Source organism: Epinephelus fuscoguttatus, linkage group LG16, assembly GCF_011397635.1.
Source record: "Epinephelus fuscoguttatus linkage group LG16, E.fuscoguttatus.final_Chr_v1".
In the NCBI taxonomy this organism is placed as follows: domain Eukaryota; kingdom Metazoa; phylum Chordata; class Actinopteri; order Perciformes; family Serranidae; genus Epinephelus; species Epinephelus fuscoguttatus.
In genome coordinates, this window is record NC_064767.1 from 21828290 (window position 1) to 21851827 (window position 23538).

Consider the following 23538-nt stretch of genomic DNA (forward strand, 5'->3'; position numbering starts at 1 on the left):
TGATCCCCAAACAGACAGCCTGAGTGAGGGTTAATAATTACATGTTTGATAACACCACATGGCCATAATCTGACTCACTGTGTGTCCAGCCCCAAGGACAACCTTGTGACACGTGAAGACAACCCATATGTAATCGAACAGCACTGTGACTGAATCTGATTTACAGCTCTGGCTCAATGCATGACCTTCTATCACATGAAGCCCTTTTCCTTCGACTCAGTCGGAATGCTTGGTGCATTATAGTGAAAAGTGTAGTTACTTTGTTAACAGGGACTTCAGCTAAAGCTGACAGAAGCTTCTATGTTGACGGGGGAAGGCAAACACAGAGCACGGCTCAAACAGGGGGGTGGGACGGTTAGGGTAGAAAAGTGGTGCAATTTTGTAGTTAAGAAAATGGCAAAAAATAAATATTTGCTGCCGATAATAGGCCACAACTGAGGGTGATTTCAAACTGGAGATGTGTATAAACATTTGTCTGAAAACTTTACCAAGCCTGAGAGACTTTGCTTGAGACATTTTACCAACATTGGCTATTCAAGATGAAGAGATCTTCTTATGGAAAATACAGAAAAGTGTCGGGATTGTTGACTAAATGATTAGTTGATCAACAGAAAATTAATCAGCAACAATTTTGAGCATTTTATTTTTGGTAACTTTTAAAGCAAATTGACAAAAATCCTCTGGTTTTAGTCTCTCAAATGTGAAAATGTGCTCGTTTTCTCATTTTTCTAGAAACTGAATATCTTACAGACTAAGCGATTACTCTAAAAAACACGAGTTGCAGCCCATAGCTGTGGCCAGGGATAATAGAGGGAATGGGTGATAAAATTAGCTTACTCTCATACAATATGCAGTACACTGTGGGCCTGCTATGTTCTTTCTTCTGCGCTGCTTTAACACAGTCCGTAAATGGGTAAACTCTATGGATACATTAACTTTCAAAAACTAAACATCAACCTCAGCAACATACGTTTGTTTCTGCTCTATGACCAGATGCAGTGGATACACGCCTGACTTTTATTCTAATACACTTTAACTTTTATTGTGTTTCTTAGTCATCAGGTAACTCAGTACACCTGCTTCTTGACACCACGGGATATGGTGCGCGTGTGTCTGCGTGAGTGTGTCTTCTGTTGAGCTGTATAGTAACATGTTATTGGGCTGCAAGGTTTATAGCACATAGTTTAAGTGCCCCACTTTAACTAGAGATTAACAAGGCTAATTGACCTTTGTGGTGTAAAATCATTTCTTGAGTGAGTTTTTCTATTCAAATAAGGTTTAAATCACAGTATGACACTGTTTAGAGTGACATGACATCATCTTATGTGTTTATAATGTTAGTGCCTCTTTGTTGAATGACATCATAGCTGCAATGACTCTCAGATTTGGTACTTCAGTTCAGCCCGGTTAAATATCAGTGAACATAAAGATAACCCTCCTCTTAAACTTCTTTAACAACAATTACAACTAGTGTAGCTGACGCATGATCATGCAACAGTATGTCCTAGGTCTTAAAGGAAATTAGTAACAGACTGGTTTTTACTGGAGGAGACATTTGACATTAACATTAAAAACACTGACTTCTTAAAATTTTGGACTTTAATTGAAATCTGTCACAATGTTTCTGTCCTTGCAAAAAAACAACAAAAAAAAGTACAGGAGCTCACAACTTTTGTTTCCACTGTGAATAGGGAGTGTAAATAAATATAGGTCAAATATACAGTACATAAACTGGAAAACTGTTCTGACAACAGCAGCACTCAGCAGTGCTTTACCTTAATTTCAAAATGAAAAGAATTTAAAATTAAGCAGTCTTTCATGTATTTTATTACACTTTCTCTGAGGCCACACACAAGGTGTACTATAACTGAAAATTATTCTCTCCACTGTGAGACTCGTAGACTGCATATCCCAGAAGGTTGTGGGGCACTCCCTGAGCTCTTACTTAACAAGGACTGTTTGATCAGTGAGAAAATAAGCACTTTGTGGGCTTTGGTGAAAACAAATGTTGACATATCTGTGTGATTACTCATGATCTCCTCTGAGGTATCTGTTTTGTCGTCTGTCATGATTGTGCAGTCCACATTCACATGGTGTTTCTGGCGATGGCATTAAGAGTGCGGACCTTGCTCACGTCTGCCACCTTCAGGCCGTACTCAGGTGCTGAGAAAGCTGCTCCCATTGTTACACAGTTGTTCCTGCACATTGAAACATTATGAGTCATGGAGCAACAACAAAAGGACATTGTGTAGTGTATGTACGCATGGGAAAAACAACACCTTCCAGCTGTTTAATTAATTTAGGCTGGATAGAAACATACCTGAACTTCATGGCAGAGTCCCGACTGGAGCGGGCTGAGCAGTGAAACTCTTGAGCCCCCGACCCCTCTAAAATTCTCTGCAGATTCCTCTCTGTGATACCCCCTCCTGTGTTAAAATAACCATAAATAACTGACAACAACAAAAACACACATATAAACTGCACACAAGAGAACAGTAAAAGCACTAACCTGGCATGACAACAATTCTCCCTTTAGCCTGTCAGGTGGAAGCAAAGGTGGGGAGCAGCACAGATCAGTAGCCATGCCATTTTCATATGCTTGCATGCAAACATGTATGCGCACATATAATTCATACATACCTGTTCAATGAGCCGCTTAATGAGGGGGAGTCCCTCCAAAGCAGAGTTGTCACAGCCGCTTGTTAACAGACGCTCGAACCCTACAGACACCAGAGTCTCCAGAGCAATCGTGGGGTCATGAACCATGTCAAAGGCTGCCGTAGAATCAATATCAGTTTAATAACATGAGTCCAGAAGTTTGTGGAGTCAATGATGAAATCAATTGAAAGGGCTTTGTGATATGTTTTTCAAGTCTGGCAGCTAGAATTTCAAAAGTCATTTGATTTGTAGAAATACATTGCCCCCACATGACCAGTTATATATCAGTTACTCACCTCAGTGCTTCCTGAACACATGCATTTCCCTAAAACCTTTCTATTTAAAAAAGGTCCACATAAACAGTCTCAGAAGTGGACGAGTAGCGTGCCTGGGCTGTTTAAGCTGAAGTGTTTTAGTAGTAAGTGGTGAGGGGCTTCGCATACGACTAGGTAGAAGAAATTTGGACTATGAGTTGTGTAAAAGTCTGTAAATGGATGTTGTGATATTATTTTGCTGACGTTAAAGGCATAAGGAATTCTCTCCGTTTTTGGATTCTTTGATCACTGGAAGCATGCGAGAAAAACAAAGTCTTCTTTCCAAATTCACTGCAACACAGGATGAGTAACTGATTTGCAAATGATTATTTACGCAGGTAAGTATTCCTTTACAGTTGAAGAACGTTACCTCTGTGGAAGGTGACAGGCAAAGGTCGAGCAGCAGCTGGTGAGCAGAAAGTGACAATCAGAAAAAATTAATGGAACAACACCAAACCTAAAACAGAATGTCAATTGCAATATCTTGTTGTGAGCCTACACGCTCTCTATGGCTAATTCAGTGCCACAGACGTTTACTTTATACTGTGTGTTGGGAGTCACTGCCAACATAAAGCCGAAAAAATTATCTTTGTTAAGTATTGTTGGTACAATATTTGCTTTATATATATATTAGCTCTATTTCCGTGGTATAAAATTCCCCAGATGACTGGAGCTGCTTTCACATCATCAGGTTCACAGAGCAAGCACTAGAGACTTACGGATGCCAAGCACGGCCAAGCGGCCAACTCCGGTTTTGTGCTCTGCTAGCTTGAATGGGGTTAAAGCAGCTCTTTCAGACTTTCCACAAGTTACTGGACCCAATGGATTAAATCTTGATAATGGAATGATTTTGCAGGGGTTGTGACATTAAATTTTTTATTTTTTTTTTAATCTTTTCCAGTGTAAGTCTATGGGAAAAGTCTGTCTCAGCCCAATGGCATCACATGAGGAACCCTGAAAATTGCAGTTCCACTGTTTGGCCACTTCCTACGGGCCTGGTGGGGCCTCCTCCACGGAGTCAGCCATGTTGTCCTACAGTGGCCAAGAATGGACATACAGAACACTAGCTCTAGATAGAGCCATTTGCACTTCCATGTTGAATACCGTAGTTCTACACACAATCTGCAACCTAACCACAAAATCCTACACACCGGACCTTTAAGTGAGCATCTTGGTCGTTCTTGGTTAGTGCCTTATTAACAGGCAGACGTTACCCAGTAACTCCATACAGAGCTCCTCGTCCACCCGTCCATCCTCAGTCAGGGCTCCCAGCACCAGTCCATCGGCCCCGTGGCTCTTCATCAGCTCTATGTCTTTCCTCATCACCTCCACTTCCTGATCTGAGTACAGGAAGTCCCCCCCTCGAGGCCGTATCATCACGTAGACTGGAATTTTGACACACTGCTTCACTACATGCAGCAGACCTGTGGCAAGGCAAATAATGGTAGGATAATGCGATTTTATGTGCGCGTCTGGTCTCAGTAGATAGTCAAGAGTTTGGGGTTGTGTGTCTGTGGAGATGTGAGCTCACCTTGACTGGGAGTGAGCCCTCCCTCCAGGAGACTTGAACACAATTCAAGTCGACTTGCACCTGTCAGGAAATACAAATGCTCAGACTGCACCTAACTTTATAAACACCTTTATGATCTGTGACCTTTAAGAAATGACAGTGCATGCCCATTTAATACTCAGCACTGACTTCATGCAAGACACCTGCCTGTATCACCTCTTTACTGTACAAAGCAGGTCATGGAGGGTTAAATAAATAAGCACAACCGTGTTCACTACACAATACCAACCTCCTCGTTCAGCATTGATGGCAGACTCCACAGAGTCCACACACACCTCCATTAACAGTCTCCCTGCCATCCACACAGTCTGGACAGTGAGACAGAGACAGACAGGAAGAGAAAGAGATTACTGTGAATGTGTTGGCTAAAGCGTCCACAAACATTTAGCTACTGTAACGACCACAACAACTACCTGTCCAGCCCACTTCCTATCGCTTCATGGGGCTGTATCAGTCGTTTGGAAAGCGATTTGAAGTCAGTACATGTTGTTTGGTGACTGATTAACTTCAGCTCCTACGCTCAGCCACTACAGTAGGTCAACGTTTCCCGGATAGCTGAATTTCAAACACAGAGTCTGGCGGGTGGGCGGTGCAGCACGACTGAGCTCGAGGAAACAGAGTGATCACCCATGCGGGATACACTAAAACTCAAAACATGCACCAACCACCAAGACGTACCAGCTCTCGAAAATAAAATTTAGAAAATTATAAATGACACATATTTTTCTCAAGTCTGTTGGGTGTCGTGTTTTCTGTCTAACAATTAAAAAATATATAAAATTGCTCGTTAATTTTGTGACGTCAGCGGGTCAAAGTTGAACTCTTAGGAAACATGGTTGTGTAAGGTAACAGACGGCTAGCGTACCGTAACAGCTCTTACCAAAGCTCCATCTTTTGTAGCAGCACTGCAGGACAAGCTCAGCGCTCACCGACCAACATGTTACTCTCCTCAGTCCGGACTACCATCTTTTGCGGGTGTAGAAGTGCTGGCAAAGGATTTCAACACAGCAATGTGAGTATGTAGCTAGCGTTAGCTGCTAATATTAGCTAGCCAGGAAGAGAAGCATGAGAAGGTCAGGCATGATACTGCAGGTAATATAATTATGACACGATAATCAGGTATTTCCCCAGAACTAACCCATCTGTTAACTAACTGTCGTCTCACTCAGGTGTTGTTTCCATCGTTTGTTTAAGCTAGGTAGAACATAAAAGGTTACGTGGCTGTTGTTACGCTGCAGCAGTCACGTCCGCATGTATCAGTCATCAGTCAAATCAGAGCTAGAAAATAACACCCAGTTTATGAATTAACCGACCCCGAGACTTTCGTTATAACCGAAATGAAAAGTTACATTTGCAATTTCCAATATCTAAATTTCCCCAAAGGAACAGAGACATCAAACCAACGCACCTGCAGTCCTATTGTCCGGTACTGAACCCATTACTGGTCATTAAAACAAAGTGAATGTATCAGAAGAGATCTAACAGGAGAAAGGAGGTATTATGTAAGTTTATTAAGTGCTACTTGGTCAAAAGTACACACACACACTAAATATTACACCCACATGTTGATGTTTTATTTTAATACAATGGACATCAATAGCTCATCTGAGAGATGCTGGCAGGGCTTGAGGTCAGGGCTCTGCAGGTCAGTCAGGTTCCCCCAACTAAACAGGCAAGACCATTTCTTTATGGACCTGGACTGGTATATGGGGACATTGTCTTGTGTCATGAAACAGAAAAATGTGTTCAACAAACTGCTGTCACATGGTTTGACACACATTTGTGTTTAAACTATCACTGTATGTATGATTTCTGTAAAACTGCAACAATTAATCGATGTTTGGATTAGTTGCCAGCTGTTAAATAAATTCCCAACTACTTTGATAACAGAATAATCAGTTTGGGTAAAGGTTAAAAAAACCAAACAAACAAAAAAATCCTAAATTCTCTGATTCCAGCTTCTAAAAATGTGAAAATTTTTTTGGTGTCTTTACTTCTCTATAACAATAATGTATCTGAACAAGACATTTGAGCTTTGGGAAACACTGATATTTTTCACCATTTTCAGACATTGTATGGACCAAATAACTAATTGATAAATGTAGAAAATACCTGATAGAGTAACCAACAATGAAAATCATTCATTTCACCCTATTCTTCAGTGTGTATACATTTTTGTTAAAGTAAATGTGGCTGTTTTTTAGGGATACACATTTCAAAGTTGCACTACAGATTTATTTCAAGTCTCCTCTCTGCCTTATTTACAACTTCAGCGGAGTCCACAGCTACGACAATGGCTTGTAAAGAGAAGTCAGAGCACCATCACAGCAGAGGCAGGAGCCTCCTCCACTCCGGCAGCAGCTACTGTCCCCAACGCGGCCACAAATCGCATCGTAGGACGCTGGTTACTGGGCTGCAGCGGGCTGGTTGTTGGGGCTATTGTCTTGGGTGGCGTCACAAGGTAAAAGTGACTTAAAAGTGCTGTGTCTGTGTATACAATACTCCTCCTTGTGTTGAAGTGGTGTCTTGGTTTGTACTGATGTGCATTTGTTTAATCAGGCTAACAGAATCTGGGCTCTCGATGGTTGACTGGCATCTGGTGAGAGAGATGAAGCCACCTCAGACACAAGCAGAGTGGGAGGCTGAGTTTTCCAAGTACCAGCAGTTTCCTGAATTTAAAATGTAAGGCCGCATCTTTTCTGTTTACCTTATTCAGATGCAGCCCTTCACTAATAATCAAAACACAACTTTGTAACCTGCCTTCATTTTGAAATTAGTTAAATTGTCTTTAAAAAATGATCTGTTGTCATTATGTTTTCCCAGAATGAATCATGACATGACTCTGCCAGAGTTTAAATTTATCTTCTACATGGAGTGGGGTCATCGCATGTGGGGAAGGCTGGTTGGACTTGGGTACATCCTTCCCACCATTTATTTCTGGAGGAAAGGATACTTCAATCGCTCCATGAAGGGAAAAGTCCTCGGGCTTTGCGGATTTGTGTTCTTCCAGGTAAGACCCAATTCATCTGCAGTGATGAGGCAAGATCTTAGGAAGTTTGTTCTTACTGTACCGCACTCTTCGTGTTAGTTTTTGTCAGAGCATGTTGGGCACAGTGTTTTACTTGTCCTTAAGTTTGTAGTCATGTTGTATGAATGACCGCATCATTGTGTGTCTTCTCAGGGCCTTCTGGGATGGTACATGGTAAAAAGTGGTCTTGAGGAGAAGCCTGAGTCTTATGACATCCCCCGGGTGAGCCAGTATCGTCTGAGTGCTCACCTTGGTTCTGCCTTGCTGCTGTACTGCGCCAGTCTCTGGACAGGGCTCACTCTGCTGCTGCCTGCACACAAGGTACAGAGGCAGTCTCTGAGATAATATCAGTCTGCAAGTAATACAGTTTAACCTTAGTCGGTGGATTCAAATGTCAATGTCAGTTTTTGTTTTTCTATTTCATTTATGATGGCATCTGTTTGACAGTTGGCAGACACCAAACGTCTCATGCAGCTCAGGAGGTTTGCCAAGGGTACTGGTGGACTCGTCTTCCTTACTGCTCTTTCAGGTACGGTTTGTTCCTGTGTGAATGGAACATCAAAAACATAATAGAACAAGTACTTTCAGTTTCAAGCTTCTTTAAAGATACAGTTAGTAAGTTTCGTAACAATCTCTTTTTTGTCGTATTTGCTGGAACTCACTGCTTCCAGACAAAAGTCAATGAAATAGACCTGTCTGTCTGTACCTGGGAAAAAAAAGGAATCATGTTCCTCATCTTCCTCGTAGTTCCTCTGATGGTATTTTCTAGAATCCACCACAGCTGAAGGAAAACAGCCAATCAGAGCAGAGGAATCTCTAACGCAGCTGTCAATCATGTTAATCACTGTTTGAGAGCTGCATTTAAACTGTGAAACTAGGTAGCACTGAGCAAAAATAAAGCAAGGTTCTGTTACTGCACTGCCTGTTTCTCTCCTCAGATGTTTTCAGAGGCATATTTTAGTGTACTGTTTAGCTGTAAAATGAGAAGGTATGATCTTGCTAGTTGGCGGTGCGCACTTTTGGCTTGACTGTTTTCACAGTCACAAACTCTCTCATTTTACAGCTAAACACTGCACTAAAATATGTTTCTAAAAACATTTGAGGAGAGAAATGAGGATCACTGTCTAGTTTTACAGTTTAACTGCAGTTCACAAGCAGTGATTGACATGATTGACAGCTGTGCTAAATAGGAGGAATCTTGCAAATGCCATTAGAAGCACAAAGAGGAGGCAGAATATAGTCTTCATATTTGAAGCTAAAGTAGTTCAGAACAATTAACTGTAGAACTTGTAGAGAGTCAAGGGTGATATTATAAACAAATAGTTTGATGCTTACAGTTTCTGTATGAAGTCTAATGTTGTACACTGTTAAATAAAGATTAAATATAGATACAATGTAGTTCATAGATATGCATCTGTTTGTAAACATTCACCAAATGCTTTTACAGGTGCTTTTGTTGCTGGTCTGGATGCTGGGCTGGTGTATAACTCCTTCCCTAAGATGGGTGAACGATGGATCCCAGATGATCTTCTGTCTTTCTCACCGGCCGTCAAGAACTTCTTTGAAAATCCCACGACTGTGCAATTCGACCACAGAATATTGGTGTGTTACTATTTCTAAACAGATAAAATCTTCTGGGCAACATTTCTACATAAATGAGACATTATTTGTAACCGTCTCTTACCTACTCAGTAATTTGAGAGGCAGCTTTAAGTTGTTGACGGTTGTCTGTACTTACTTGTTTTTCTTCTAGGCCATCTCTTCTTTGACCGCAATTACAGGCCTCTATATGTTCTCAAGGCGGATGATGCTGCCCAGGAGGGCTAAGATCGCCATCAGCCTTCTCACAGCAATGGCCTATGGACAGGTGGGTTGTCAGTCTGCCCTGAGACATGTTAACTCAGTCTTGATATTTCTCAGTGTAACTAAACTCTGTGTTTGTATCGTCAGGTTGCGCTTGGTATCAGCACCCTGTTACTGTACGTCCCCACTCCACTGGCAGCAACTCACCAGTCCGGCTCTGTGGCTCTTCTCTCACTGGCCATTTGGGTTCTGGCAGAGCTCCGCAAGATGCCCAAGTAAATTCCTGTGCCTTATGGACAAATCCAATCCCTATTAGCCACACCTCAAGCCTCTAAGAGCCAGCAGTGTCATTGTGAATGAGGCTTTTGGAGAAAAAAGTGAAAAAATGGAAGGGTGAAAAACAGAGGAATGTTTGATTTAACAGTGGACAACACGGACATGCTGAAGTGTCTCTCCTGTGGTGTTGCAGTGTTTCATCACGTTGATATTAAAGCTGGAGTGTTGATAAAAAATGTCAAGAATACATAGCCTGAACCATGAAGATGACAACTTGATGTGAAGTGTTTTGTGAGGAGTAAAAAAGCAACGCAGAAGTAAATTTTCAGTTTCTCTCCAGCTTTAATGACACAGCAACAGGATTTCCAGTGAAGGATATGCATTTGGGTTGCAGCCAGAATTTTGCAGGAATATTTTAAGTTAAGTTTTTTGTTCATGTGCACAGTTTTACCAGGATGTTTTGACTGAAAATTGAGTTACTAAGTCACTCGTTACCTAGTGTCGGTTCATACACTGCCTATTAGTTGAATCAGATGTGGCTGTTGGGATTGTGTGTATAATTATGTACATTTAAGTTATGAACTATTTCTTGGTGACATTGTGATGATGGAAAATAAGGTATAATATAATATGCAGAATCTTGATTGTTGCTTTGCACTGTGTCTTTACAAATGTCTTATTTTATTAATAAAGATGATTCTGTACAGTCGTTAAAATTCAAACTCCTCAGTCCATTTTGCATAGTAACTGTGATTTTTATTTGTCTCTGTACAAAATATACACATTTTGAATACGTAATGCAACCAGTTGAGGCTAGCTAACTAGACAGTCAGTACAACGGGTTAGTAGGTTTTCATTGTTCTAGACACAGTACATGCGGGTATTGACAGGTTTTACTTGTGGTCAGGAATGGAAGTTTAAAAACTACTGGCAAGGAACAATCAGAGCCAAACCAACCCAAAAAAAAAAAAAAAAAAAAAGCAATAGAAAATAACTGCAGGGTTGGAAGTGCATATATTCATCAGGGCCATAGTGCACCCTTGTACTGTGCTCTGACAGGTTGGATGAGTGGGAATGTGCCGATACATGGTGGAGAACATTATTGCTATTCCATGCAGTCTCTCTGCATTTTAAAGACACTATATTCTATGTAATTACGGCTCGAGTGTCTCTGTTTCTTACGCCATCTTGGATTTGAGAGTCCAGTTTGAAAAGAAGCTAATTAACCAGTGGCTGCAAATAATTTGAATGTCTTTCAAATGATGTGGGTTTACAATATGAACACTTCAGTTTGGACAATGTGCAGATAAACCACATTACCAATCCACCAAATTACATCCCTTTATCTCTGATTGCCCCTTGCCCCGCTTACTAGACAGCATCTCCCTCTCTCTTCACCCACAGGTGGGCTTCATGTCTTAACCTAGAGTGGCTTTATGTACCTCTTTAATTTATATCTTCTCTTTGGTGTTACAGAAAGAGGGAGAATACAGAATAAGGGGGCACATTAAAAAAAACAACGAATAAACCATGTCGCTCTCACTAACAGTACACACACACACATACTATGCCTCTTTGAAATTGGATGAGCCTAATTCAATGCAACAAGGGTTTTGAAATTTGTGTGGTAGAACCTGCTACAACCACATGACATTTCCGATTACAAGAAGTTCACAAGTACAATCTGCAATCTAATAAATTCCCCTTTGGATGTGTATTGGTAGACTAGTACAACGTTGGTATGCGAGTCCTGTGTTGAGAGAAGTTGGGATGGTCAAAACAACTCGTCAAGTACAGCGCAGTCCCCATGATGTACTGCCTAATATCACACCACTGGGAGTGCTAGAAAATGTACAACAGTCAATAGACACCTACAGCTAAGACTGTAATAGTTTGGAAGGCTCTGAATTATTCTACCAAAATCCCATGAATGGAGGTGGGTGTTGTCCCATTAGAGTCTTACACAGGTAAGATGGATGACATCTCTCTCTGATACACATGCGCACACACATACACAAAGGGTGAGGCACCTGTGAATGACTAGGAACAGCAGACAGACAAGCAGACTTTGGAGTATCTCTGTAAATACATAATTGGATATTAGTGACATCATGCGATATTGTAATCAGTTCCTCATGGAAAACAACACGTTTGAACCTCCATCTGAAAAGCGGGTTCGCTTGGATCTCCGATTTGTCAGTTGTTTCCTCCGGGAGTGTCCTTCTCTCTCTCGTCCACAAGATGGTGGTAGATTCATTTCTATTTTTATGGCCGGTGCGTGAGCAGTCTAGGCTCCAGGGGAGGTGCTACCCACATGCACAGAGGCAGGATCAGAATCACAAATCCAAATCTCAGCCATCACAGGAGAAAGGGGTAAAAGTGATCTTAGATCAAGGTTTCAGGGAAACTTCCTCCCTCTGAGTTCAGGCATTACAGGCTGCGATAGTTCCTCCATCAGTAATAGTAATAAATAAAACAGGTGGGGGGTCTTGCGTGTGCCGGTGCCTGTGAGCCCGCTGCTTGCCTTCTTTCTCTGTGCCTCTGGGGTAAAACTAAGGTTCTGCATGATGAGGAAGGGAGTCGGGGGAAACTCCATTGTCGCTTGGAGAAATGTCACTGGGGGTCCAGGAAGAGGGAGAGGGCCTCTCGGTGCCCTCAGGACTCACAGCTTTCAACAGACACACAAGCACAAGCTTGCAAGTCAGAAGACGGCCACACACACACACACACAATCACATACTCTTTCTCTCTTTTCAATCCCGGTTCGTCTTACACACACACTCCCCTCCCTGGTGCCAGCATACTCTCTGGTCCAGATTCTTAGATGACGTTGTCAAACAGCTGCATGGACTGCATGATGTTCTCATCCTGGACAGAGACAAAGGGTTTGGTTTAGGAGGCGTTTCTCCTTATGTGTTACCCAAATTATTCACACTGGGGAAAGTGAGGATTAAAAGTATAGTTTGACATTTTACAGTGTTTTGCTTTCTGGCTGAGTTAGATGAGAAGACTGACAGTGTACCACTCCTCTCAGGAGGTCCTCATGCTAAGCTAAGCTTACCGGCTCCTGGCTCTAGCTGCATACTTAATGCACAGGAAAGTGGTGTCAATCTTCTCATCTCAGTCTGGGCAAGAATGCAAATAAGCATATTTAAATTTCGAACTACTTCTTTAGGCCTTGATAATCCCCTTTTTCGCCACACCTTTTTGCATGACTCAATGAACTCTTCTATGGTGACCACGCCGTCTTTATTCCGGTCCATTTTCTGAAAGAAAAATATCGCAGGCAAGGATTTACTCACTAAAAAACTATTGTATGTTCAATATTTGTGTTCATTATCTTATAACAATATCTCTATCAGTAATATTTTTGAGTTTTTAAACAAAGATAAAATGAAAGGGTAATTGAAAATAAAGAAGGCTGAGTTTGACCTGGAAGAAGCTCTCCACATGTTCTCTTGGAGCATCGTCCTGCATAGTGGGGTATGTGTACTTCCCCATCATGTCATAGATGGACCTCATGATGTCCAACATCTCCTAGAAAGTGAAGGATAAAAGTGAGAACACATTATTGAGGATGTAAAAGTTGTTGGACAACATAAAGACAGAAAGGTTTATACAAGTACAGAGGTCATAAATTCAAGAACTTGTTTTTTGTTTTGCTTTATTTGATTAAAAAAATACCAAGTGATATTTAGTATATTATAGACTGTTAATTTTATTCCATTTGTTGGTAAAATATGACATCTGGGATTATTTTTGTGCATGCCCAAAAGGAACTTGGTTATATAAGAGCATATAGCCACATGTACCACAGATTGATGAGTAGGACTGAGTGTTACAATCCCTGAAGTTTCTGCACTACATTACTACCATTTAGGCACATCTCAAGTTGTGTACCTCGACGTCACTGGGTGTTTTGGCCCTTTGTTACAACACACTCGCAGTCGAGGCAGGCACACACAGGGTAATTAGACCCGGGTGTGTGTCTTATGGTTTTCCAGACAGCATCTCATCTTTTCAGCCACAGCCAGTGACTGCTCCTTTCTGCGGCATTGGCGAGTTCTTTAATTGCCTTCCTTTGGGCCTGTCCTCTGACTCCCACTTCCCTTAGGAGCCTTGGAGTGGAACTGGCTGTGAAGCCCCTGCAACCCACCTCAACTGGACACACTTTTGCATTCTGTTCTTACTCCCCTGCTTCTGCTGCAAGGTTGGAGAATCTTGGCCTTTTGCATTTGTATGCCTCATCCACAGCATCCTCCCAGGGGATCAACAGCTCAATGATGGAGACACACCGGCAGGAGTTAGACTAGAGGACAAAGTCTAGTCGCAGGTTGGTTGTTGTGATTTCAAATGAGGAGGAGAGTCTGCGGTCTGGGTTGATAGTCATTTCCTCGTCTCTGGCTGCATGTGTTATGGTAGTTGTGGGAATGTTGTTCAGGCACTGATAGGCATCATCTGTTATCATTACTCTTTTGCAATCAAGTTCAGCTGCCAAACACCTCAGCAATCGATTGTGTCACCAGCTGTACCTGCCTTGTGTTAAGTTGGCCTACAACCATTCAAGATTAGTTTAAGGGTTGCCAGAACTGCATGCTGGAGCCAGGCTGGATCCTCTCCCAGCCAAAGACTTGGGTTTGTGGCAGAGAAAACATATTTGAACTCCATGAAATTTTCCTCCTCTTAAAACCATCCCTCATCCAGAGGCCTTGCATGGCTTGGAATATGCCTTTGGCATACCTGGCTGCCTCTTCTTGGTGGTGCACCACCAAGTGCTAGCATTCAGTTGGAGTAGTCTATGGGTAGGTAGATTTCATTCCTTCCAGGCCAAAGCCCCCTCTGCCTTGTTGGACATGGTACATTGTATCCCGGTGTTGTAGGGCGGATTTGGTGTCTAGTACTGCTCTGGCTCCACTTCTTCCCTGTTGCTAGGGTTGGAAAGACGGCCCTTACAACTGATCAGAGATTCTGTGAGTGTCATGTTTGGCCTTGCTTTGACACATTTGTATTTCTCTACCAAGCTAGAGATTGGCAGTCAGAGGGCTGTATTCCCATAGAACCCTATGCTGCTGATGCTGCTGCTTCTCGGTAACCCAAGCCACTTCCTCACTTGTGAGTTCACCAGTCTCTCCAGCCAGATGACATAAGATACAGTGACCTCATAGATGGTGACTGGCCACTTTAGCCAGGGCAGCAGGCTGAACTGAAAGCTTGAAAGCTTCAGCCTTCTTGCAAGAGCAGTGTTGTTGATTTGCTTGAGGACGCTGACTGTATCCTGTTTGAGCTGTTTCACCTGCTCAGTGTCTTCTAGGTTTGCAATAATCATATTTCAAGGCTTTTGATAGACTTCTCCAGGACAGTCGATATCGTCTCATCGTTGATGCGGAACCTTTAGCTGATGAGCCAGACCTTGGCGATGGGTAATATTGCAAGATTGCTGGGTTTAATCTCCATTCGTGCCCATTCGATATTTTCCTGGAGTTTATCCAGCAGGTGTTTGGTGCATGCTTTTACAGGATATTTTTTTACATACTGGTGTATTCAGTGACAAATATCCTGGCAGACAATTTCCACATCTGATTTCCACCAAAATTGAAATGTACAAAGATTAATGGGGTGCTTCCACATCCTCTCAAATACTGTGGACATGACCTCATACTCATTAGTAGATACAGCCTTGCTTAGAAGCCATTACAGCAAGTGATGTGTGTGTGAGTGTGTGTGTGTGCTTTACCTCTTTGGTGATACAGCCATCTTTGTTCAGGTCATACAGGTTGAACGCCCAGTTTAACCGGTCATTAATGGTCCCTCTCAGGATGATAGACAGGCCAAATACAAAGTCCTGAGATAGATGGGAAACGATTTACTGTACTGTTTCAACATCACTTGAATCTTAACACAGTAAATCAAGTCAAATTTTCATCACAGTACAAATCTCTGTGGGCAGGTTTTCAGAGAGAATACATATTTGTGTAGATTCAGCCATAGTAGCAAATTTCACCTGAGCACATATTAGCTTTCATCTCTAAAAAAAGGAAGCCGATATAAGAATAGAGCTTACCTCGAAACTAACTGAGCCGTTCTTGTTAGTGTCGAAGGCTTCAAACAGGAAATGTGCATACATACTTGAATCTGCAAAGGTAGAGACTTACAGTAACCCGTGTGCCCTCGAAACATGAAGCAAAGTCTTTGAACAGCTTGGATTAGCAGCCAGCTAAATATAGCCGAGATATAAGAATAATTTCAAATACAACTGGAGGCGAGTGGTTAACATTTCATCAAGCTAAACATCATAAAAATGAAAAATCGCCTCTCCTCTTTGCAGTGCATGGACTGTGGTTCAGCAGAGCAAATTTATAATGAGTTAATTATGTTCATTTCATTGTGATGATGAAAAGCTCCCTGTGTACTGCTACAGAATCAAATGAATGCCTTTATTTACGCTTATATCTGAAGTCTGTGAAATGAATGAAGGTAGGAAGACTGGTGTAAATTAAAGTATTACAGACACAGTTGGAGCTCTTCAGGTTAAACGGTGGGAGTTGACAACTCACCTCCCTGCGGAAAGAACTGGGAGTAAATGGTCTTAAAGTTCTCCTCATTCACCACACCACTCGGACACTCCTGGAATACAGATGTGAATCGAGAAAACTCATTAGTTCCCCCCCAGCACAGAATATATAAAGCACTACACGGTAACTTCACATCTTGCCAGACTCATACAGCTCTTAACTCCCATGATGATGCTACTAGAACCAGATTTCTTAGACTTATTTTTTAATTTGCAGTCTGCCTGATCACTCTCTTCTTCAGCCAGACCTACATTTTTGAAGCCCCTGTAGAGGACTTGGAGCTCCTTCTTGGTGAACTTAGTCTGCTCCTGCAGCTTGTCCATGCTCTCAGGGCGATGACACACAGTGGATAACTCAAAGTCATCTTCCACGCTGTCTGTGAGGGAGACACCAGTGTTAGTCTGCATTTATCATCACTGCGCCCTCACCAACCTCCAGGAGAGCCATTGCCTGGCCAAGTCTATTCAGCCATTCTGCTAAAGTTTATGTTAACAGTGTGCAGCCTTATACATTGACTCATTCAGTACTCAAATCTCAGTCACCTCTGTTAAAGTCCTGTGTTAACCCTCTTGCCCACCACATCTTACTACCATTGTGGACCCTATTGCTCTTTCTGCTATGCCACCTCACTTTCGAGCAGTATGTTTTTGAGCCTTTTCTTGTAAATTTACCATTTTAATGTCAGATTATACGTAGCTGCTGCGCAGCGATGGGTCGGGTCCGGGCATTTTTAGGCAATTCTGAGCAACCTCTGGAACCTAAGACGGTCATCTACCGCTCTGAGCTAATTGGCAAGTAGCAACTCAACAGTGGCTTCACAATATGAGTAAGCCATTCACTGTTGTGTAGGAAAGCAGCCATCTGTGCATGGAAAGGCAGATTTCAAACCACTGTAAAAAATTCAGTTATTAAGACAAAAATCTGAAAATACACATATTGCATCTAGACAGCATGGAGATGTTGGTAATTTGTTTGTAATGATTGATTTGCTCCATAAGTGAAAAACTGATGTTTAAAATTGACATTTTTACATTGACTCCAATTGTTCACATTAGAGCAAAATTCAAAATGCTGTCAAAAATTCAGTTTTTGAGATAAAATTCTGAAATTTGTCACACATCATCTACCATGACTCCAGAATTTTGTCTTATTTTTCATGAACATTGAAGATTTATTTAGCAAGAATTTGCATGTATATGTTTACAGTACCGTTTACAGTCAAACATTTTGATGCACTGTAGGCTCAATTTTTGATAAATCAAAAATCTGAGAAACAGTTTTTGTAGGACAGTCTGAAGATGCTCTGTAGCAAGTTTGGTGTCAATTTACATGATTATGATGAACTTCATAATTTATAATAGTGTACAAAAGTTTCTTCAGTATTGGGGCTACAGTTTAATGAAAGTTGTGAAGTTGTAGCACGTATGGTTGATTTGTTATGAATTTTCAAAGTTTTGAACTTTAGACGTTTGCTCTAGCGCCACCATCGGGACTATTGGCTTGAGTTTACAGCTGAGGATATCTGGCATGAGACTGGACCTTTGTGCAAAGTTTGGTGAGTTCTCACCCATGGGAAGTATGATTTCCTCGGAAGAAGAAAGAAGAAAGAAGAATACCTAGGATTACAATAGTGTCCTGACAGCTTAGCTGCCCGGACACTAAAAATAGCCAAGATTGGCTAACACTAGCCCTAAACATGACCTCTTTGCCCTAATATTTACCGCTGACAAACTCAACATGCCACCATGACAAGTACTAGCCAATCACAGCATGCAGAGGGATCCATAATAGCTTGTTGCAGTGATAGCTGAATAGCTGCAGTGTGACTTTTTCCACCTGGTTGCAAATAGAAGCTCTGTTTTCTCCTAATTTTGAAGAGACATGGTTAAGTATTTTCCAATCATCTTTGTTCAAGCACTGGCTACAGTACTTCAGATCACAAAGCAAAACAATGTCTTTAGAGCATATATAAAATGACTGAGTTACTTGTCTGAAAAACTCAAGTTTAAGTATGCTAAGGAGAGACCTTTACTGAGTGAGTGAGAAAAGGTGGTTAACATTAATCAGAGTGGTAACGACGAGACAATTTAAAAGGTGAGGAGACACATCCATGAACAGAAATTCATCATCCCATCTGTTTCTCCAAAAAATAACTGTCAATAACTGTACACAGACAGACAGACACACACACACGTTCTATTGCCCAAGGGAACATAACGCTTCAAATCACAAAATGTGAAAACAGGTCTGACCTATTAACAGCAATAGTAGAGTGTTGTTGAGTTTGTGGGTTGACTGTGTGTCTGTATGTTGTTTTATGTGTACACTGAATGTTTCGGTGGCTGTGTGTGTGTGTGTGTGTGTGTGTGTGTGTGTGTGTGTGTGTGTGTGTGTGTGTGTGTACACAACTGCATCCACACAAGAATCTGCATGAGTTTTTGTAATTCACTTAAGAGTCAGGGCACATGGAGGAAAGTAGAGATGTATAGAGAGTGAAGGAGCACTTGCTTTGACTGATAGAGGGGGCAGCCGAGGGCTGGCAGCATGGCAGCAGCTTGAGGAATCGCTGCTTTATGGTTTTTTTGCTTTGGCTGGTGGAAGGATTACCTGTAATAATCACCAACCATAGCACACAGGTTAGACACAAGTCTGCAAATTGTGTTTTCATACACACACACACACACACACACACATGCACACATGCCCTGTGAGGACCAAAAACGCACTCCATGCAAGGGACAGATGCAACAACAGACTGATTCATGCCATTTAGTCAAATTGCTAATTGCCTGCTGACCTGGCTCAGCGACGGGAGATCACGAGTACCACTTCAAACAGTAGATGATACCAGACAAAAGCAGCACAGTGTGACTCCTAGAAACACACAGTTTCGTGAATCAGACTGTCTCTCATAGCACAATGCCACATTCAGCATACTGTATAAAAATACAGTGGAGAGTATCAATTCAAAGCACAAGTCAAACATCAACGGTTTTAATTCACAATCGGCTTAAGGACTTAATTTCACTTGCCAGACAAATGTCCTGCAAAACCACCTCTACCAGAGCCCATCACGTCTACCACTGTAGCACCAGTTCACGTCAGAGCAAGCAAATGTCATTGTGCCTATTTTGCCATGTTTCAGGGAATGATAATAAAAATCAGATGGGGGAAGTAAAACACATACGCACACATGAACCTATACTTACTCCTGCCTCTTAGTTTCCATGGTAACAGTCCCCTCACCCCTTTTAGCAGGACCCCAGCAGTCTGAAGGATGAAGGCCATGTTGGGGTGAAAACCAGTAAAACCACAGTACTTCCACAGACTATCTAGCCTCTGTGATGTGCCACCCTGTTGTCCTCAGGGACTCTGCCCCCCCTGACCTGTGGCTCTGGCGTCATTTGGAGCCAGAACAGGATACCAAATTAATACACCAGCCGCCTAGCACAGGCCCAGCCCTCCGCCTCAGGGTAGGGTCTGCTTGTGCACACAGCATATGTGTAATACATATACACATAAGCATATGTATAAGTAAATATGTTTTTTTATGTAGACCCAACAGCTGCCCATGACACAGAAATAAATATGGAATACTTTGACATCTGTCAAAGGGACAAAAATAAACCCAAGTAAGTTTTCAAAGATGCCTGATGGTAGCAAAGTAATCGCACTGTATTGCTGTAATGTTGGATCTGGTTGAGGTGAAGCTTATTGTTACTAAATGGCCTAATCTACTACAGGTGAGATTGTTTGTCACTTGCTGTTCCCAGCATCAAGAAAAATACCCAATGAATTTGAAAGTGGTCACAAAAAAATTCACAATTTCATTACGGCTGGGTAACTCCATGCAGAAGAAGATCATGTTATACAACTGAAAGCCCCAGAACAGCTACTAAATGGAGCTTGGGGTGAGATTTTTTTTGTCAGCTAATTTTAACTTACACTGCTGTTTGTTTACTTGTTAGATGTCACTTTAATTTATTGCAACAGTGCATCATATTCACGTTAATCGTGCAACTGTAACAACAGCTGTCACAAAATGGTAGTGGAATTAAATTTGTAATATCTTAATTTGCTAGATACAATGAAGAAGTATACAGTAGCAAACAAAAATCACAAGTAAAGTCAAAATATATCAAAACTGTACCTACAAACAAACCTACTTCCAAGTAGTGCTTGAAGGTTCTGTATACAATATTCAGAGCAAAAATATAGCAGCAAATAATTCTTTGTTATGTAAAGATAAAGTGGAGTAATGACGTCATGAGCAGAGAATGAAGTCATGCTCCTTCTGTGTGAGTTGTGGTCTGAGCTTCTCTGTACTTTGTTTTGGTCTGGTCTTGCCGCACTTACATGTTGGTGCCTATGAGTCCCTGTGTGTGTATCCCACTGCTAGTTGCTGCCACTCTGCACTGTGCTTTTACTGCTGTTACTGCTGAAAATGCCATACAGATCAATGTATCCAACACTGTTGTTGTTTGCACCGTTACCTGCTAGCCACCGGCTCCGCTACCTCTCTGGTGAGAACCGTATTCAAGTAATCCCAGCTCAGATTCTGAATCGTACATACATATTCTGTATGTTGCATACAGCCCTATAGGGTATTAAGTTTGCTCTTGCAGAGCTTTAAAGATTTCATTGTTGATTAAATCTTTAATGCTAGTAATTGCAGTGAAATACATTTTTAAAGTAGCCTTTAGTTGTTATTGTGTTGCAGATGCAGCTTGTCTCTGGGTGTGAGCAGACTAAATTTAATTCCTGCGGATTGTTCAGAGGGCCTGGACGGAGATAGGTAAAAAAGAAAACCTTCATAATTTCTACTTCCTCTGCTCTGCATGGCACACTGAGCTTGAAATACTTGTAAGGACCATGAAAGCTGAATCTACTGGAAACTGTCAATGCTTAGATATGCTTCTTTTAGGATTGAGACACCTTTTCCTCTCCTCCTGTCTCACAGCTCTCTTTCCATCTGCTGTGTTTCTTTCTCTGTAGTTTTGTCCTTTGCTGGTGATGAAATGTCTCGCTTATTGTGATGTCTTTGAGTAAACATGGCCAAGTTTGTCTTGGAATAGAGATGTTTGATCTCAGAGGGATTAACCTAATTTTAATGTGCACAAGTATGTCTCTTTAAGGTCCCCTATATATTCTTAAATATGCCCTGATAACATCTTATAACACATCATCAACTGTATCAATCTATCTTAGAAACTAAGCTGCTGTTGTTGTTTTATTATTCCAGAGCTGATACAGGACTTAACATGGGAGTTGTAGCTATGTCATGGTTGAAAATGGCCCTTTGTTGAAAACAAGCACTACACTCATTACCCTATTGAAGTAACGTGATCAATTTATTCTCCAGCCTTTGAAGTTAAAATTGTTTTTTGAGTGGCACTGACAATGAGGCCAGAAATTCTTTCATTTTGGCTTGAGTAGGCGGAAAAATAAAAACTGTCTATTCCTTATCAGACACGGGGGAAATGCAACTTTGTGTGTTCTTCAGCTGATGTGCGGCATTAAGTCATTCTTACCCGACGCGCCCTGTAGTGACTGTGGAATTAGAGTTCAATAGTTTTCCCCAGGGTACACTGACAAACCATCACAACTCTTCAGGAAATAATAAAACAGCTCTATTTTTAGCTTGATGGCAACACATTTTTGGCAATATCCAGTAACTTCTGAAGAGGCTGTGTGTTTCATAAACTCAAGAGATCTGAGGATTTTCTCAAGGCACAGAGACGCTATCAGCCGAAGTGAAGGCAGCACACATATTACAGTGATACAGTATACTGCAGATCCAACATTGAACCTTTCAGCTGTGATTTCTAGACCCTCCTGACACTGATGAGAAAAGCAGAATGTGCAATTCAAGTTTTCACAACTACCAGGATAAAATTAGAACTTAGACACATCCTGGTGGTTTGGTTGGTTCTTCGTGTTGTCTGTGGTTTCAAATGAGGCCTGGGACCTTTACCTAATGTCATTCATCTCCTCCCACGTCTTCTGCCTTTACTCTTAACTGCACTGCATCTATTTATTGCACTACCTTAAATCTTGGGGACTCACAAGAGGCAAGAAAGAAATGAAACCTCAAAATCGATGCAGCAGGGGCACAGAGATCCTGATTTAAGTCCCTAATGGCTCCAGCATATGGCTCAAACTCCAAAACGTTAGATCCCATAATGCATTTTTTTTTTTGGAAGTGCCTCAATGTTTGTGTTGTATCCTCATACAGTGGTTTGTCTGTTACCTTGCAAAAATGCACATACAACAGTTTATGTCAAACAATGACATTAAATACTTAAGGTAAAGTTACATAGTTTAGATTTAGGAAAATAAATATGGTGACAGTGTACCTTAAAATAACTCAAAGTTCACATGGTTCCAAACGCTGGTCTTGTGGGGGAAAGTCCTTTGTTTTGTGACCCTACTACCCTATTACTTTCTTCTTTACTTCTGTCAGCACATTGGTCATGTGATCGCAGCCTTCCTGATTATGTTGGTTATACAGGAATTATTGGCTCATTATTATGAGGATTATATACGAGTTATGGTGCATTACTTTTCGCAGGTATACGTGTGAACAGTGCATGAGAACAGCCAGCTGTTTGGTATAAGCTCACATCTTCCCAACACCATGCCCAGTTGGACCCTGATGACATCAGCAGGGTCGTCTTTTTAGATTTTGGAAAACTACAAAGCTCTTCGTGATGAACACGTCATGACGTCTTGATGTATAAAAATTGGTGGAGTTATATATAAGTGGAAACAATGAAAAATATTCTGAAGAACACATCCTCATCACAGTAGAAGGGATAAGTAAAGGCTGATTGATTGATTGATTGATTGATTGGTTGATAACATAATCTGCAGACAGAATCCTTTAGTTGTAAGAAGGAAAGTATTAAAGGACAGTCTTTTTCCCAGGATGTATGGGCTTACATTAAGATATGTTTTGGAAAGGAATTTTTCATTCAAATTTCTTTTTTCAAGAAATTTTGAATCTCTTTTGTGTCATAAATGCAGCAAAAAATAATCTGTTTTTAACATTCTGCATACATGTGAGTGTAAAGGGTATTGATACACTGTACTGTCAGTCTCAGACAAAATCAAGCACACACACAAGCATAATTACACACACACACACACACACACACACACACACACACACACACACGTACACTAGAGGGTGTGACAAACATGACAGCTATTTAGTGAAGAAATTAGGTCAAAGTACTTTGTTATATTTCGTCCTAACGGACACATCAGGAACACACAAACACATTATGCAGACACCCTGCTTTCCAGCTGAGTGTT

General features: G+C 41.4%; 3 protein-coding genes across 7 annotated transcripts in view; 1 reads left to right on the top strand and 2 right to left on the bottom strand.

Moving 5' to 3' along the window:
• Positions 1-1581: 1581 nt before the first annotated feature.
• cutc (cutC copper transporter homolog (E. coli)) lies at positions 1582-5134 on the bottom strand. The gene is made up of 9 exons (XM_049599661.1): positions 4956-5134; positions 4772-4850; positions 4504-4563; positions 4187-4396; positions 3343-3378; positions 2641-2774; positions 2510-2537; positions 2321-2426; positions 1582-2198 (listed from the first exon to the last, which is right to left on the bottom strand). The coding sequence occupies exons 2-9, from the start codon at positions 4839-4841 to the stop codon at positions 2087-2089; spliced, it is 756 nt and encodes a 251-aa protein (XP_049455618.1). The 5' UTR covers positions 4842-4850; positions 4956-5134; the 3' UTR covers positions 1582-2086.
• Positions 5135-5353: 219 nt separating this feature from the next.
• LOC125904077 (cytochrome c oxidase assembly protein COX15 homolog) lies at positions 5354-10387 on the top strand. The gene is made up of 9 exons (XM_049601330.1): positions 5354-5554; positions 6816-7003; positions 7102-7224; positions 7366-7552; positions 7724-7891; positions 8018-8099; positions 9018-9172; positions 9324-9437; positions 9521-10387. The coding sequence occupies exons 1-9, from the start codon at positions 5480-5482 to the stop codon at positions 9650-9652; spliced, it is 1224 nt and encodes a 407-aa protein (XP_049457287.1). The 5' UTR covers positions 5354-5479; the 3' UTR covers positions 9653-10387.
• A 229-nt stretch (positions 10388-10616) lies between these two features.
• LOC125904078 (Kv channel-interacting protein 2) overlaps positions 10617-23538 on the bottom strand; it is a 136221-nt gene continuing 123299 nt past the window's right edge. For 4 of the 5 annotated variants that reach the window (XM_049601335.1, XM_049601334.1, XM_049601333.1 and 1 more), the window contains exons 2-8: positions 16473-16597; positions 16204-16273; positions 15711-15781; positions 15384-15491; positions 13082-13186; positions 12853-12915; positions 10617-12517 (exon numbers count right to left, since the gene is read on the bottom strand). In XM_049601335.1, the coding sequence (XP_049457292.1) occupies positions 12470-12517; positions 12853-12915; positions 13082-13186; positions 15384-15491; positions 15711-15781; positions 16204-16273; positions 16473-16597 (590 nt within the window). In that variant the 3' untranslated portion in view covers positions 10617-12469. Of the gene's footprint in view, positions 12518-12852; positions 12916-13081; positions 13187-15383; positions 15492-15710; positions 15782-16203; positions 16274-16472; positions 16598-18729; positions 18829-23538 lie in introns of all 5 variants that reach the window. The other variant, XM_049601331.1, reaches the window with a different exon arrangement.

Bases quoted from the DNA above. Each gene is read 5' to 3' on its own strand.
- cutc (XM_049599661.1), bottom strand. From the start codon at position 4,841: ATGGCAGGGAGACTGTTAATGGAGGTGTGTGTGGACTCTGTGGAGTCT. The intron at 2,775-3,342 runs GTAACGTTCTTC...ATTCTACGGCAG, and splicing joins GCCTGTCACCTTCCACAGAG to CCTTTGACATGGTTCATGAC. The intron at 2,538-2,640 runs GTATGTATGAAT...TCCACCTGACAG, and splicing joins TTAAGCGGCTCATTGAACAG to GCTAAAGGGAGAATTGTTGT.
- LOC125904077 (XM_049601330.1), top strand. From the start codon at position 5,480: ATGTTACTCTCCTCAGTCCGGACTACCATCTTTTGCGGGTGTAGAAGT. The intron at 5,555-6,815 runs GTGAGTATGTAG...TTACAACTTCAG, and splicing joins AAGGATTTCAACACAGCAAT to CGGAGTCCACAGCTACGACA. The intron at 7,225-7,365 runs GTAAGGCCGCAT...ATGTTTTCCCAG, and splicing joins CAGTTTCCTGAATTTAAAAT to AATGAATCATGACATGACTC.